Source organism: Heloderma suspectum, chromosome 4, assembly GCF_057233095.1.
Source record: "Heloderma suspectum isolate Gila_16-S chromosome 4, 16-S_ref, whole genome shotgun sequence".
Classification (NCBI taxonomy): domain Eukaryota; kingdom Metazoa; phylum Chordata; class Lepidosauria; order Squamata; family Helodermatidae; genus Heloderma; species Heloderma suspectum.
Genome location: NC_139461.1, coordinates 264975866 through 264993592, shown reverse-complemented (window position 1 = coordinate 264993592; position 17727 = coordinate 264975866). Strand labels below are relative to the sequence as shown.

The window sequence follows — 17727 nt, the reverse complement described above, 5'->3', positions numbered from 1 at the left end:
GGGTGTCTTTCTCTGCCTTTCTATATGTTCCATTATACAACTGTAGATGGCACTGTGGTATAGTGGAATTGCACAATTACACAAGATTTCTATGGTGTTATAAAGGCCATTCAGAAAAAAATACCACACTTTCTCCATTAAGAAAAAAAACATGATAATGGTCGCAAAGTATGAAGAGGCCCTGGAAGATGATGATGTCATGTAAAGGACCCACAAACTATCTTGAGTGAGCAATCACGAGTACACAATAAAAGCCTTGTTTAGAAAGGCTCTTAGTCTGTTGCAGCAAAAACAATAAAGAGTCTTGTGGCACCTTAGAGTGGCACCATTTATTCTGGCTTAAACTTTCATGGACACTGTCCACTTCGTCAGATTATTCGAGATGAACTGCAATCTACAATCCTCAAGAACTATGGGGACTTATTTCTTTGCCTGTTTCACAAAGATATATCTCCCCATCTTCTCTACAACTGATATTTGAACAGATTTCAATCTTTCAGCTACTTAATACTTACAGCTAAAATTCTCAGCCCTAGTTGTCTTTATAATGGGACCTGGTGCTGCTAGGGATGTATGAAAGTCACTTACCTTCTTACGAAATTGATTCGCGGTGGGGGGGAGGCGCTCTGTCCCTCCCCCCAAAATTCTGGCCAGGGGGGCGCTCCGTCCCTCCCCCCCGAAATTCTGGCTGGGGGGGAGGCGCCCCGTCCCTCCCCCGCTAAATTCTGGCTGGGGGGGAGGCGCCCCGTCCCTCCCCCCCCGAATCTTGGCCGGCCGGGTCCGCAAATGGCAGCGGCCATAGCCGCTGCCGTTTGCGTCCCTGCAGTCAGCTGTGATCACGGCTGATTTAAAAGAAAAAGAAAAAACCGCACGTATGCAAATGGCGGCGCCCATGGGCGCCGCCATTTGCGTTCCTTATTTTGACACATCTTAGTCTACGTAAACATTTATGTAGACTACGGCGAAAATAAGGGGAACGCAAATAGCGTAGCGTCTACGCTATTTGCGTTCCCCTTATTTTCGCCGTCTTAGTCTACGTAAATGTTTATGTAGACTAAGACGTGTCAAAATAAGGAATGCAAATGGTGGCGCCCATGGGCGCCGCCATTTGCGTACGCGTCGTGTTTTTTTTTCTTTTAAATCAGCTGTGATAGGCTACATAAACATTTACGTAGCCTATCGCGATATTTTTTAAAAATCTAGCCGTGATAGGCTACGTAAATCTTTACGTAGCCTATCACTTTTTTTTTTTACTGGAAATGGCGGCGGCGGCAGCCGGCCAGGAAGATTCGCCCAAGATAAGTCCCGTCCCGGGGGGGGGGCAGACCATTTCGCCACCGATTTCGGGGGGCCGAATGCACTGGCATTCGGCCTCCCCGAGATTCGTGGCAAAATTCTCTGACATCCCTAGGTGCCGCACAGGGAAGGAACAAGGCAAACAAATGAAGCAGACATGCAAAGCTTTCAATAATTCCTTGTTCTTAGCTAAATAGCTGGCCAGTTAAAAATGGGAAAGAAAAATAACCTGAAATATATTGATTCAAGAGCAGGCAGGTGATGAATTCACCACAGTGGAGACCATGGGAATCTGGTGGGGTATTAGGACTGGAAGGGAGAGATTATTTAGAAGCCCTGAACAGCCTTCATCTTTACTGCTGCTGAGATGGGAATCTCCCACGAGCATGACCTGAAAAAGTTGGATAGAACCCAGCTCCTCATACTAGGAATATTTAACAAATAACATTCCTGTAATGATGTTTATGATTGCCACTGAACTGAGTCCTGAAATAAGCAGATAGTGAGAGAAAGAAAAGTCATGGGAATCACATACACATGAAGACCTCTGATGAGGAAAACCTATGGACTGGACTCAAATGCCAGCCTGGAGAACAGTAAAGTCTAGCAGCAGCAGCAGCAGCAGACCGAAGAAACTGACTTACAAAATCTTTAAATTGTAGAGGCCAGAAAATGCTTCCTCGGGGATCTTAGAGAGTTGATTTCCAGATAGGCGCCTGTAATAAACGGAAGAGACAAGGTCAAGATAATATATCTGAATGTCTAGTAGTGCCTTTTGTGAGGAAATATAATTATGACCTGGAATGAAGTATCTTGCTACACTTCTCAGATACTGTAGCTGGGAGTGCAGGAGGAACAGAGGTCATTTCAGGAGGAAGGAATCTCTAAAACTGCATAAAAGCCACCATGAACAATACAATGAGCAATGTAAGTCTGGATCCATGGTTGGATCCAGACTTACAAGTGGCAGAGGTGTTCTAATGACTAAGAACAGGGGAGGGGAGATAATTTTTGCTATCCCCCCTCAACCCCTGGTGCTCCTTGAAAATCTGCTCTGGAGGGTTGAGGGACCTTCCAGAGCAGCGTGAGAAGCAGCATGGGGGATTGCAGGGGAAAAGGAGAACTGGAACTGAGATACAGGGCTTCTCCGCATGGAGCTTTTATCCTGCCACTGAGATTGGTTACTCACGGAAGTGTGCGGGTCTTTTACATGACATCGTCACTCTCCAGGGCCTGTCCCCATGCTTTGTGACCATTTGCATGGCTTTATTTGCAATGGGGATAATGAGCTATTAAAAATGGTTGTTTGAATCAATTTGAATCTAAGCACATAACGACAGAGTTGCACTACAACAACAGCACCATCTAGTGGGTGTATAATGAAACATATAGAACTTGCAGATAGAGGCAATCCGGGGGGGGGGGAGTGAGTGTGAAGGAGCCAATCTTAATCCTGCAAAGAATCTGGAAGCAGAAGCCCTGGTAAAGTTGCAGAATAAAAAGCCTGGTGAAGAGAAGCCCAAAGCCTCTTCTTTATCTCAGTTCCATGAACAGGAGGAACCCTTACATTCATGGAATGGCCAGTCTGAATCAAACTCAATATGTTCCTTGTTTCACTATTCATACCAGTAGCCACATGGAAACTGGTATAGGGTATCAAGAAGCTACACTTGGTTTTACATTCAAAATCTCATTTGGACATAGGGGAACCTGTAAAGTCTATTAAGAAAGGATTCAAAGATCACAAATCAATTTATTTTGAAAGCCATAGAAAATCTATGCTAAAGATAGCTTTTAAAAACCATTAGACAAATTCATGGAGAATAAATCTATTGAAGGCTATTGGCCATGATAGCTAAAATAACCTCCATGTTCAGAGGCAGTATTCTTCTGAGTACTGGATGCTGGAGGCAAAGAAGAGATTAGAGTTGTTGCTTTTCTTTTTCTCTTGTTAACTTCCCAGTGACATCTCATTGACCACCACTGAGCCAGTATGGTATAGTAGTTAGAGTGTTGGACTGGGACTCAGGAGATCTGGGTTTTAATCCCCACTGGACCATGAAGCTCCCTAGGTGACTTTGATCCAGTCACTGACTCTCAGCCTCACTACTTCACAGGGTTGTTGTGAGGATAAAATGGAGAGGGGGAGGACCGTGTAAGCTGCCTTGGGTTCCTTGCAAGAAGAAAAAAGGTGCTATATAAGTGTAATGATTAGATAGATAGATAGATAGATAGATAGACAGACAGACAGACAGACAGACAGACAGACAGACAGACAGATGAACGTTGGATCAGGTGGACCTTTGGTCTGATCTAGCAAGGCACTTCTTGCTTTCTTAGGTGTCTCCACACTTTCTGGACTCATCCACAGAAAATGACATATATGTAATACCCATCACCTTTTTCCTGCACAGACCATGACAGCTGTTGTGTACATATGTTTGCATGCAAGTACACAAGCCCTGCATGTCTCTCTCCTTCTCCGGGATTTAGAGAAATTGCTCCCCAAACCAGTCCTATGACAGTATGAATAGCACATGGTCATCTCATTAATATACAGGAGCAAGTTGCAACCTGCCTTTCTTGCAGTACACCACCAACTGCCGAGCAAGTTCTGCTTATCGTCACTCTGGGAGTGTGATCCTTTGAAAATGCTTCATTTGATTGATCTCTGTTTCCCTGGAGGGGGTGATGTTTCGGATAGGAGATTGCTGGAAACAGAAGCTACACCCAGATTTCATTTTCTGTGCATTTCCTATATAGGGTGGTAAGTACTGCTCTGGAAGTTACTTTACACCAAACAACCAGAAATGGAGTTTTCCAGGGATTCTTCTGCATTGCACTTAAAAGGAAGGGAGCAGCACTGCAGTCAGGATTGGGGAGTTTCATGTATAACGAAGTATCCATGGAAAGCTTGTTTTGTTCCACTTGCGCTTTCGTGAGAGGGTGCTTGAGGCGTGTGCCTAGCATATAGATGCTTGCTCCATGAGCCAAGAGGAGGGAGCACCTATGCCAAGGAAGCTGTCAACACTGGCTTCATTTCCTTATAATTAATCACAGACTATTTAGCCCTGTGTATCCTGACACAATAGCATTTTGTGCACACAGTGCCACCCCCATTGCATTCCCAGTGTTTATTGTCAATCAACAAAACTTCTCTCTGCCTAGTTCCACTTAGTTCCTTTGGGCATCTCTACACCAGCCTAAAATCCTGCATTTAACAACGGGGTTTTCTGTTTCTGTTTTAAATGCAGGATCACAATGACTCCCTCTGTCACGTGCTTCCTTTCCCCCATCTCCTTCCCCCTCCTTCTCCCCGTATCTGAATCTTCCATTATCTTTCATTGGTCTTGCTCCTCTTCTTGCTGCTTTTACTCTTTTCACCTCTTTTCACGGAGGGAACTCAAGCAGAACACAGCAGGGTAATTTGATAGCTCATTATCTGCGATCTATTTAAAAACGGAACAAAGGGCATTTAGCGCAGGAGACACCTTGGAGGTTCATGGCGTCATGTGAAGAGCCCGCAAACTTCCGTGAAGGAACAATCTCAATCACAGGATAAAAGCTCAATGTGAAAAAGCCCTTTGCTATAGCTATAGCTTTCTCATCCTTCAGGCTGATTCGTCCCATCACAGAGAAGCCAAAATGGTGTGCTTTAGCTCTGCGTCTTCAACATGGTTCCCGTGGGCACCCATGTGCCCATGGATACCTCTCTTAGCACCCATGAGGCTCCCTGTCTCTCCTGATCTTTATTTTACTTTTCAATTAATTTAGGAGGCTGGCATACTGCAAAGCGAAGGGATACCCTCCAACACCATTTATTTGGGTTCAGAAAAGTGGTTTTGTGTTTTGAAGGTCAGACCAAACCTCTGCATTGTACTTAGGTTCTTGGGCAAATTATTTTTCTTCTAGTGTCACCAGTTTGCCTTCTAGGAAATGAGTGTTTTGTGACCAGCCATGCCCACCATAGCACCATTTTATCTGTGGGCAAGCCCCCTCCTGTGACAGCCATTTTGTGAAATTGCTCATGACACTCTCAAAATCCCAAATGTGCCCACTGGCCCAAAACATTTGGGGACCCCTGTTTTAGCTGGATGAAATCACTGCCCTTTTGATAATTTCGGTAACTGATGGTCATCTACCGCTTAGGATTGTTTTCAGCTTCTAGGGTTACGTTGTGGGCTCAGGATACTCCTCCATGTGGCACTGCCTCATTAGGCACCTTAGGCTGCAATCCTATATACGCTTGCCTGGGAATAAGTCCCATTGCACTCAGTGTGACTTACCTCTGAGTAGACTTGTATAGGATTGCCCTGTTACACCCTCACCTCTCTCTAGATAGTTTCCCCAAAGGTCCACACAGCTCATCTGGCATGTGCACTGTCAAAAGACCTCCAGAGGGCAGTGAGAGGAACATGGTTTGTGAGACACACAGAAGTCAGCCCATTTTGAAGAAACATTGAAGGAATCATCCTATCATACTCCAGGTCTCACCCAACATGCTGTACCTCTCGTAATGCAAACTGCCAGCACCCCAAAGATCAAGGGGTTTAAGTAATAACTGGTAGTTCTGGGGGGGGGTTGTTTCTGTTTGTGGAATTTTAGCCTGAGGATGGCATTCTATTTTCGGTGCACAGGGATTCATATAATTTATTTATCTTTGTCATCAGCAATAAACAGTAAACATTCCTTGGTATCCTGGCTTTGGAGAGCAGGGAAAGAAAGCATACTCTGCCTGCAAGCCTCACACAACCTTCAGATGTTTTGGACTTCAGCTCCCATCATCCTGAGCCATCATCGTACAGGGGAAAGCAGGTATACATCAACCCCCCTTGCTGCTATCTGAAGATAGCAAAAATAGATGGCCACTGATTTCAGCATTTTCCTTAGGGCAAGACAGTTGGTGTCTTATTTTTATACCATGCTAGAGGCATTCTGGCCATCCTGGAACCTTCGATTTCAACACTAAAAATGTGGCACCAGCCTCAAAACATTACTGGAATAGAAATTGCTAACTGGGACAGACATGCTCTCTTTAGAGTTTTTATTGCTGTTTTTATTGTATTCTTGCTGTTTTTATTGTGTTTATATTATTCTTACTATCATAGCAGTTTTATGTGTTTTATTGCGGTATGCCACCTTGGGAGGTCTTCTGCCCTGAGAAGCAGCCAAGAAATATTTTAAATAAATGAAAATAAATATATTTAGAGTGTGCCACTTTGTGTACTGCTGCAGCTACACATATATTTAGGACTAGCATCTCAGTGATTCCGTAATACTTCTATAACTATTTTTTGGGGGTGCAAAACATTCCAAGCTCTTTATATTCAACTGTCATTTGCCAAAGTGTATTGCACTCCAGATTGTTCTTGTACACTGTTTTATGTGGAAGGAACTTCCTCTATTGTCAGACATCACCTCTTATTGTACCTCAGTTGACCTCATGCAAGAACTTCTGTGGGATGATAGAATGAAGATCTTTGCTGGAGACCTTTCTTTGAGTGCCTCTGACCTTTGGAGATAAGGCGGGTGGTGACTGGCAAGAGAACCTTAGGGCACAATCCTATGGCGGCTAGACAGCGCCTAGACAGCCATAGGATTTTTTTGTTTTCTGGGAACTGAGCTTGGAGCTAGCGCTCTGAGGTTAATTCCCAGAAAAATGATTCCCTGCCTCCTCCCCCGCTGCCTCATAGGCGGCGTGTTTCATCCCTGGCTCTGCGCCCCTAAGAGCAGCCGAGAAGGGGGTGTTCCTGGGGGTGGGGAGGGGAGGGGATGGCAGAAGCGCTGCTACAATGCTTCCTATGCACCCTCCACCACCACCCCTGCTTGCTCCGAGGCGCCCTGACTAGACAGCCAAAATTGGCCATCTAGCCACAAATGTAGAGTAGCCAGAGCACAGAGGAGAAGATCCCCTCCATACTCCGCCCACCCTGCATTGGATAGTCGGTCACCTCTGAGTTCAGAGGCGGCTGACTATCCCCATAGGATTACACCCTTCAGAACCTGAGGAGAGCCCTGCTGGATCAGACCAAAGGCCCTTGTAGTCCAGCATTCTGTCTCCTATGGTGACCAACCAGGTGCTTAGGGGAAGAACACAAGCAGGACATGAGCAGTGATAGCAGCCTCCTGCTTGCGTTCCCCAGAAACAGGTGTTCAGAGGCATACTGCCTCTGCTACTAGAGGTAATATACAGCCTTCAAGACTAGGAGCCGTTGATGGCCTTCTCCTCCATCCTTCTCAGTGGTGTCGCCCCAATTATGAAATGCTCTAGCCGAGGTATCTGCCTGGCACCCTCCTTATGAAGGTTGAAGCGTCAAATTAAGATTTTTCTATTTGCCCAAGTACTTTTGTATGATACGTTGTTTTTAACTGAATGGAGACCTTTTATATCAAAAGCTTTTAACTGCTGCTTTATCTAGTGTGTTGCTTGATTAATGGTGTCCTTTCTTATTTACAAGGCTTACTTACAAGCCTTGTGTGGCGCAGAGTGGTAGGCAGCAGTATTGCAACCGAAACTCTCCCCACGACCTGAGTTCGATCTCAGCGGAAGCCGGGTCTCGGCTCAGGTAGTCGGCTCAGGTCGACTCAGCCTTCCATCCTCCCGAGGTCGGTAAAATGAGTACCCAGCTTGCTGGGGGAAAGGTAGTCACGATTGGGGAAGGCAATGGCAAGCCACCCCGCTATCGTCTGCCATGAAAACGCCAACAAAAGCAGCATCCCTCTAGGGGTCAGTATTCTCAGTAATGACCTGGAGCTTGCACAGGAGGAACCTTTCCTTTCCTTCTTATTTACAGATTTTCTGCAATAAGAAAAAGTGATGGGGAAACATGGGAGGTCTGTGAGTGGAAGACATCACCATCTGGACCCTCGGTAAAATTCCGTGAATGAGGCGGAGCAATGGGATGACAAAAGCCTCCTCTGGAAGTACCACCCAAGCACCCTATATGTTTAGTTATACTTACAGTTCTTCTAGAAAGCGCAGGTGGTGGAAGTCACCCGGCAGGAGCTCACTGATGTTGTTCATGCTCAGATCACTGAGAGACAGACAAAAAAAACCAAACAAAAACCACAACTTGGATCAGTTGCAACACAGGTCCTACCCTAATGAAACATTTAGACTTTGCCATATAAAATAAGCATATGGAGTCAAATCCAACATAAGCCCTACTTAGAGTAAACTAACTGAGATTAATGGAATTTAAGTTAGTCATGACTAACGTAAGTCCAATTTATTTCAATGGGTCTACTCTAAGTAAGACTTACATTGGATTTTACCATAGAATCCAGTTTGGCATGCAAAATTATTCTTCCTGGAATCGGCTCTGGCCAGAGTGAGACATACCAGCCTGCAGAACAGAAGGCAAGGAACATTGAAGTGACCTTTCTCTTGTCAGCTGCTCAGCCCTGGGAAATGTGATGTTTCCTGAACAGAGGTTGTGTTATTATCCAGATAATCAAAGGAGAGCCTTATTCCCTGCCAGCTTTGGTAGCTGCCTGCTAGGGATGGGAAATAATTTTGTTTGGTCCACAATTTTTAGTGAACCGGCCTAATATGCACATCCTGAAATAATATACAGACTAGGACACCGTTATCCTTTGGATTGTGCACTTCTCCGCATTTTGCAATTCAATTCTCAGTTCAAAAATTGCATACAAAAATGGGTATCTTAGGGAAAGTTGCATACAAAAATGCCTGCATTGGGGGAAATTCCATACAAAATATGTAAGTTAGAGGAGGTTGCATATGAAAATGAATGCAAATTTTTTGCTGGTTTTTTAAATTTTAAATTGCAGACTATTGCCGAAATTGGACAGAACAGACTTATGGCTGAATACATGAGAAATTGAGACAGACTAGAAACAGACTGAGTTGTCCATCTCAACTCCTAGCCAACAGAGAGTCATAAGGGGGAGCTACTCTTAATTTGGTCAGGTACCAAAGGTAGGAAGCAAAATCTGTCTCTTTTCCCATGACTTTTATGAGGATATTATCAGCTACTAGTTCTCTATTGCCAATCCCACATCCTATTGACAACAAAGGTGCAGAAGTGTGAGGGGCTAAAACACATGTCAGTGTGAAAGCTAAAGAAAACCTTCATGGCTCAAACCTGAGTCTCAGCTCGCAGACTATATTTAGCCTTAACAGCATTTAACAATATTTGAAATCCTTGAATTGCCTTTCCGCTGTTTTATAGATGTTTTATCTGGATTTTTATGTGCTGGTCTTATCATCCTTATTTGAAGTTTTTATGGTCTTGTAAAATGTTAGTTGGGTTTTGTTTTGTTGCCAGTTTTTAGCCTTATTGTAAGCCAACAAGTTTGGGCAATAAGATGGGATATAAATACTACAAATGAAACAGACAAAGCAAATAACATCATCCTTATAACTTTTCATTTCATTTCTGCCCATCACTATGCTGGAAATAATTTCTCCAGGTTTCCAATATACAGAGGCTTTCTTCACACGGAGCTTTTACCCTGCAATTGAGATTGCTCCTTCACAGAAGTTTGCGGGCTCTTTACATGACACTGTGATCTTCCAAGATGTCTCCTGCACTAAATGCCCTTTGTTCCGTTTTTAAATAGATCACAGATAATGAGCTATCAAATTACCCAGTTGTGTTCTGCATGAGTTTCCTCCGTGACAAGGGGGAAAGTGGCAAGAAGAGGAGCGAGATCAATGAAAGATAATGGAAGACTCAGCTACGGGGAGAAGGAGGGAGAAGGGGGAAAGGAAGCAGGTGAAAAAGGGAGTCATTGTGATCCTGCATTTAAAATGGACGCAGAAAGCCCTGTTTTAAATGCAGGATTTTAAGCTGGTGTAGAGATGCCCAGATACATCTTCCTTCAGGAACGGCACAACTGGGTTTTTTAAAATTGTTTTTTTCAACATCTTTAAACGTTGAATGTACGCACTTGCTTTACTGCACCCATGCCAATCCTAATTAATTTGAAGTGGCATGCAGAAAAAAGGAGGGGAACTTGAAACAATTATGAGATAGTTGGTTTCAAGGATTTTGTAGTTGTCATGTTTAAGGATTATGAATTGGCCAGGCACGTAGCTTTGTCTGATAGCAGACAAAAAATACAAAGTGAAAAATTCACTGGAAAATATATATGTTTTTGGTCAGGAAAGTTTGGTCCACACTACTTACTTACTTACTTATTTATTTATTTATTTATTACATTTCTATACCATCCAATAGCCAAAGCTCTTTGGGCAGCCCCGGTGCAAGCTCTCTTGCCACCTCAGGCAGGAGAGAACACGCACTGTCACAGCATGACACCCCCTTTACCTTTACCACCACCACCCAGTCTCTGCTTGGCTCTGTCTGCATGCAGAGAGCCACATGGCTGGAAGAAGTAGATGCAGGATTCTCGCAAGACCCAGGCCCAGGCAAGCACTCGTGAGACTCTTGCAGCCACTTCTTTCTGCCACATAGCTCTCCAAGCAATGAGGCAAACAGAGGGCGGGCAGCTGCTCTAGAGAGCCCTGCCAGCAGCTCTCTCACTGCAGCAAACGCCATGGCCAGAGAGCAACTGATCAGAATCTCCAGAGCACCTGCTGGATGTGACAAGGCAATGGCAATGGTGGGAGGGGGCACAGGGGGAGCAACACAATTCACCATTCCTCCTGCTCCACCACCTGATGTGGGCACCTCACCGTGCTTCATTGGAGGGCACAGCCTGTCTTTGGCTGGTTCACAAAATGAGAGTTAATACCATAAAATACAATAGCATAATAAAGCGTAATATATAAAACATTTTAAAAAATAAAAACAGAATAAAACAAGAATAAAAACCAAAATAAAAGCTTGCAGCAGTGCAAAGATCTTTAAACACATGAACACATTTGTTTTTAAAACTGAAAGACTTCAAAATCCTGGGAAAATAAAATGGTCTTCACCTGGTGCTGAAAAACACACAACTAGGTTCCAGGCATGCCTCTATGGGGAGGACATTCCACAGCCAGGGTGCCACCACTGAAAAGGCCCTCTCCTTGGTAGCCTCCCACCTCATTTGGCAGGGGAACCCAGGGGCAAACTAAAAATTTGGAAAAGCATGCACAGCAGAACTATGTGTGCTAGCTTTTCCTGCTCAATGAAAAGGCGAGTTGGAGCTGGGTGTCATCTTCACATTAGTGACACTTCAGTCCCTCTCCCTGAATAACTTCTCCCAGTGGTTTCACGTAGATGTTGAACAGCATGGGGGATAAGATAGAGCCCTGTGGAAACCGATAGCTTAATTGCCAAAGCACAGAGCAATAATGCATTGGAATCTATCAGCCTCTAGGGGAAGACCATTTCAATAGATCCCCCATCCCTGAGTAGGACAGAAGCAGCTTTAAGCCTACATCTCATCAGGAAATTATCTGACCTTGACAAAGGGTCAAATCCCCCCACATTCACATCACCAGTTCTTTGCTCAGTCAAGCACAATAGGTCAAGAGTGTAACCTGCCACACATGTTGGACTGTTGACAGGTTCACTTTGAGACAACCAAGTTCCCCTGCTTACCAGAGACCTGCATTTTCTGGGCACACATGGTCCTGCGGCAGATGAAAGGGGGAGCTGGTGCAGGTGTGGCAAAAATGCTGCTGCCCAACATGACATCGCCAGAGCCAGTTGGAGCCCCGATTGGCTCAGCAGGGGTAGGGCCAGAAGAGTGGAGCCGGAATGAGGGCTTTCCCAGGCGGCTCCATTCTGGTCCGCCTAAGGCCCTTGAAAAGAGGGACCTCAGGAACAGCACAGCCATTGCCGTCACTGACTTCCCCTGGAAGCAACGTATCATGCAGTGAACAGAAATTAGTCGCTGGTTATCAAGGCTGGGAAGGAATTTTACCTGCTCCCCAACTGGAGGGGCGGGGCAGGGTTTTCACCTTCCTCATTGTAAGATTATTTTCCTTGTAAATAAGTTGAGCAACGCAGTTAAGGGATCATGTACAGTTGTATAGCTTTATGTCACAACTATGCGGGCATGATAGGCATTGGGCTGGATACATTTGGGAGGGGGAGCAGGTTTGGGCTCCCTGCTCCCCTTCAATGGGGATCCCTTTAAGAGATCTTGGGGATGTGGCATTAAGACCAGGCCAGCTCAGTGGCTGCAAGCCTGCCACATCCAGGGTGGCAGGAAAGGAGTTCACGCTAGCAGTGCACACCATGGTGGGCCCCTGACCCTGCCATCCACCACCAATGGTCCTGGCAGGCAGACCGGGAAGGGGAATCGGACAGCAGGCAGGTTGTCCAGTGACAGGATCTATGCCTTATGCCTCCGCCAATCCTATTCAGGCAAAAATTCAATAAAGTTGTGGCCATTTAATAACCCATCTAAGTCTGGGTTCCTTTCATTCGCCGCACAGACCCAGTTAGACACTGCCACACAACCTCAGGCTTGTCACAGTGCCATGAAATCCTCAGCTGCCCAAAACAAGGCAGCATCAGCATGAATATTGACTTCTCCTAGAACCACTAACCTATTAATCCTCACTAAGGCTTTCTTCACACGGAGCTTTTATCCTGTGATTGAGATTGCTCTTTCATGGAAGTTTGCAGGCTCTTTACATGACGCCATGAGAATTCAAGGCGTCTCGTACACTAAATGCCCTTTGTTCCATTTTTAAATAGATTGCAGATAATGAGCTATCGAATTACCCCGTTGTGTTCCCCTTCAGTTTCCTCTGTGAAAAGAGGAAAAGCGGCAAGAAGAGGAGCGAAATCAATGATTTGAATATGGGGAGAAGGAGGGGGAAGGGGGAGAGGGGAAAGGAAGCAGGTGAAAAAGGGAGTTGTGATCCTGCATTTAAAACGGAAGCAGAAAGCCCCATTTTAAATGCAGGATTTTAGGCTGGTGTAGAGATGCCCTAAGTCTGAGACGACTTCCATCAGCTCAGGCAGGAAAGCAATCTGGTGGTCAGTACAATATCAGAACTACTCACTCTGTCCCTACTGTCCAACACAGGCACAAATACTCAAAACCAGTGCACTACTGGGTAGGAATCCTAGAGAGGGAGAAGGAGTCCCTGTAGATGACAATGTAATTTTCCACTGTATACAACTTGGGAATTCTTATAACAAACGGAACCGAAGAAGCCAACCTGGTTTACTATAAGAAATCCCAACTTTCATACAGCGGAAAATTAAGACAAAGTTCATGGAAACATGACTCAGAATCAGGCTTCATAAATCACCTGTACCTCAAGGTGGCGGGGCGGTGGGGCTTAATTCAACCACTCTGATGTCCCTCATTTCTTATAAATAGGCTCTTTTTACCTTTGTGTTTAGTTAGAATTCTTTTTTCCCTTTACTTTTTTTTTGCCTATAAGGCAAATAGATGGCACATTCCTCCAATAGTTTACAGAGTCCACCAACTGTTTTCTGCCACAACACTGTGTCTCTCGCATCTAAGGACACCAGGAGCCTCAGGGTAAGTAGCTTCTGATGTTTACTTGCGATATCAGAGGCCATGATTTTTGTAGACTTCATCCCAAGCACTACAGGCGAAACATAACATATTAAGTAGCCCGCTAAGGCCATTTTCACACACAGGACTTTAAAAAGCACCCCTGAACCTGTCCCAAGCTCTTTGTGCAATATGTGAATTAATATGACACAGAAAAAGAAAACAGAACATTTTTTTTTTTACCCAATGTATATTCTAGCCAGCTTATTTATATTACAGACCTATTTAAGCCTCGTGTGTGATGACACCTTCACACACCATTGAAAAATAGGCCTAAATACAACACACACACACCCGTTGTTACTGGGTAAATGGGGAGACTCCTCTCCCATTGCAAGGAGGGAACTAGGATAAGAGGTCTGGGGCTGTAACAACTGACACAGTGCTTATCAAATATCGCCTAAGCTGTGAAACAAACAGTGTGAGAGGGGTTCCAGGATTCCTATGTTTACCAGTGCTTCCTCACTTCTCCTCAGAAGACACAACTTTCTTTCTTTCTTTCTTTCTTTCTTTATTTATTTATTTATTTTATTTCATATCTATACTGCCCAATAGCCAAAACTCTTGGGGTAATTCACAACAATTAAAGCCATAAAATACAACACAAAAAAAATATATATAAACAGTTTAAAAGGTTAAAACTACAGTATAAAACCAAAATAAAAATAAAAAAACAAAATACACCCTAGGAGCAGTGCAAAGATTTAAAATACAGTAACCGATTTAAAAACAATAGAAACTCAAAGACTGAAATGCCAGGGAAAATGGGAAGGTCTTTACCTCGTGCTGAGAAGACCACAACATAAGGGGCCAGGCGAGTCTCTCTGGGGAGCTCATTCCACAACCAGGGCGCCACAACAGAAAAGGCCTTTTCTTAGCAACCCACCTCACTTTATTTCACTACTCTTTTTAGAAGACTATGGGACTATGGTTCAGCAGGGACTATGGTTCAGCTAACATTGGGGTCATTCAGAGGCCAGGGCATGGGGCTTGTGGGTTTCAATTAAGGTCCCCTCTCCCCCCACCCCATCTCAGCGCTAGTTTCAAAGGTGTCTTTTTACTGTCCCTCAAGTGTCCTGCATCTGAAATAGCACAGGAGCTGCGAATCCCTTTCCTTCTGGCTTTCAGCATGCCATTGCTCACAGCTTCCTGTTTGTAAATGACTCCTTCTTCCAGCTCCAAAAGGGTCAACCATATTTCATTCCACTCTCCACTTTCTCAGTGACAAAACTTGCATTAAAAACATAGGAACATAGGAAGCTGCCTTATACTGAGTCAGACCGTTGGTCCATCTAGCCCGGTATTGTCGACACTGACTGGCAGCAGCTCTCCAGGGATTCAGGCAGGATTCTTTCCTTGCCCTACCTGGAGGAGCCAGGGATTGAACCTGGGGCCTTCTGCATGCAAAGCAGGTGCTCTATCACACTGAGCTATGGCTCCTCCTGGACCTCTCACCTGAGCAGACTACTTGCATGAGTGTGACATTACAGCCACAAAGTCATGCATGAAAATGGCTCCTTTTCTATGAGAATAAAAATAGGAAGTTAGAGCCCTTAGAATTCTCCTCAGAAGATGGAGCCAGGCTCTAGAGAGTCTTCCCTCCGATTGGCTTTCAAGTTTGTTAGTCTCAGAAACTTACGTGAACTCACTGCTCATGTGAGCTTAGAAACAAGCAACCTCTGGTTGTAATCCTTAGAGGGTTTACTGTGAGGTACTGGAATTAACCAGACATTTACATTTTACTTTGCACAAGAGTGGCCAACTTGTGGCCCTCCAGATGTTTTGGCCTAGAACTTCCAACATCCCTCACCATTGACTATTCTGGCTAGGGCTGATGGGAGTTGTAGGCCAAAACATCTGGAGGATCACAAATTGCTCACCTCTAATTTGTCAATTTTTATACCACCCTTCTATATAAATATTATCAGGGTGGCTCACAGCATTAAAAAATACAACTATAAAAGCCAAAAAACAACAGGGTGCATTGTGGTGGTTCGAGCCTGATGACATGAGCAAAGCTGTCCACAGCTCTGATGTGGTAAAATACATCCAAAGCCACTCTCAGATTCAGTGCCACTTCTCTAATAAAATTCAGAGCTCCCCGTGCTTGTTTCAAAGTAAAATAAAAACAAAGCAGGAGATCCAGTGACGGACCTCCCACATCATGCATGTGTGGTTTGGCCCTCAAACTCAGTCTAATGGCTGAGAGGAGGGCTGCCAATTATTCGTCTCAGTCAGCTTTAGTGCCTGAAATCTCTAGGGTCCTTCAGAGTTGAAGTTAGAGAATGTCTCCTTCATTCAGATTGACTTTGGCCGAAGAAAAATTCAGGACTGAGCAAAGAGACAGTGACAGAAAAAAAAAATGAGGGAGATGCTCCCTCACTGCAAGTTAATATTCCCACTGTGGAGAGCTCCTAGGATGGGAAGAAACACACCTAAGCAGGTGTGGATTATACAACATTTTGCTGCATGTTCACTAATCCTTTAATCTCAATTAGCCTGCTGCACAGTTTATCAGGAATACCTGGAGTTCACAGAGCCAGGCCACCAGCAAAGACTCTGCCATTCCTGCTGCCTCTTCTGTCCTTCCACCCTCAATACTCATACTTCATGCTCACCCCTTTATTCTCTATGCCATCTGCACTGATACGTCTTTCCGGTGCAATTGGCTTCTCTTCTCTGGCACCTGAACACCTACAGGCATTGTCCCTATCTTGACTGCTTTTGCAGTCCTTTCCTTTCTATCTAAAAGGTGCTCTACGCAATCAATTCAATAAAGTTTCCTCATCTTAAAGCAAAAACGAAACAAAAATACCTCCTTTCCAACCAAAAGATAATTTGAGAAATCTGAGTAAATCATGCTGTATTATGTAAAATAGAGAGACAGTGTAAAAGTAATGTTCAGAAGACCATTGAAGTGATTGTTATCATCCTTTCTGGTTTGCATTGCATTGCAAACCAGAAAGAATGAACATTTCTTTTAAGAATTGTAATTGAAGGACAACTGGAAAGCATTATTAATGGTACAATCCTATGCATGTTTAGACAAAAAAGAAATCGTACAATTCCCAGCATCCCCCAGCCAACATGGCTAGCTGGGGCATGCTGGGAGTTGTAGGCCTTTTTTCTGTCTAAACATGCATAGGATTGCACCGTAAACCATAGATTTAAAGAGCTAATTCTTGTTTCATTGAAGCACACTTAGGTTGCTTCCACACTAGGATCCTTGAGCTCTTCTGAGGCATTGCTCTCCTGTGATCAGCTGGAAACAGAATTAAAGTAGTGGTTCCACGCAGCCCCACAGCAAAAGGCAAAAGTAGATGGACACACTACTGACATAGGAATACAGCCTTAAAGGGCTTCTTCACACGGAGCTTTTATCTTTCTATTAGGATTGGTTACTCATGGAAGTTTACGGGTCCTGTAGATGATGTGATTCACCTCCAGGGTGTCTCCTGCACTAAATGACCTCTATTCCATTTTTTTAAGGATCGGATATAATGAGCCATCAAATTACCATGCTTGAGTTCTGTTTCAGTTCCCTTGTGAAAAAGGGAAAGCTGCAATAAGAGGAGCCATCTAGCAGCTGTATAATGAAACATATGGAAGACTCAGATAAGAGGGGAAAGGAGGAGGGAAAGGGGGGAAGGAATGTGTGTAAAGGGAGTCCGTCGTGATCCTGCATTTAAAGCAGAAGCAGAAAGCCCCATTTTAAATGTGGGATTTTAGGCTGGTGTAGAGATACTCAAAGAGAGAGTCTAAAATTTATTCAGATGGAAGATTCAGATCCCATTTGGTTCTATAGGACTTATTCTCTAGAAAGTAATTGAGGGGGTGAAATTTTTTATGGGGTGTATGTGGGTGAATCTACATGGAAGGTGGTTGTCACAGAAGGATTTGTGATTTTTGTCCTGTAAACAGTCTCTGAACGTCAATTGCTGTCACTTTAAAAATGCTGCACTGGGGGGCAGG

At 44.3% G+C, this 17727-nt stretch overlaps 1 protein-coding gene and 1 long non-coding RNA gene across 2 annotated transcripts in view; one reads left to right on the top strand and one right to left on the bottom strand.

Moving 5' to 3' along the window:
- LGR6 (leucine rich repeat containing G protein-coupled receptor 6) overlaps window positions 1-17727 on the bottom strand; it is a 207511-nt gene that overhangs the window by 128749 nt on the left and 61035 nt on the right. Inside the window, exons 2-3 of the mRNA XM_084853644.1 lie at window positions 8259-8330; window positions 1941-2012 (exon numbers count right to left, since the gene is read on the bottom strand). Coding sequence (XP_084709770.1) covers window positions 1941-2012; window positions 8259-8330 — 144 coding nt within the window. The remainder of the gene's footprint in view (window positions 1-1940; window positions 2013-8258; window positions 8331-17727) is intronic.
- On the top strand, window positions 3879-9663 carry LOC146348631 (uncharacterized). Its single transcript, XR_014790683.1, has 3 exons — window positions 3879-4063; window positions 5967-6111; window positions 8091-9663. It is a non-coding gene; the product is annotated as an uncharacterized LOC146348631 (long non-coding RNA).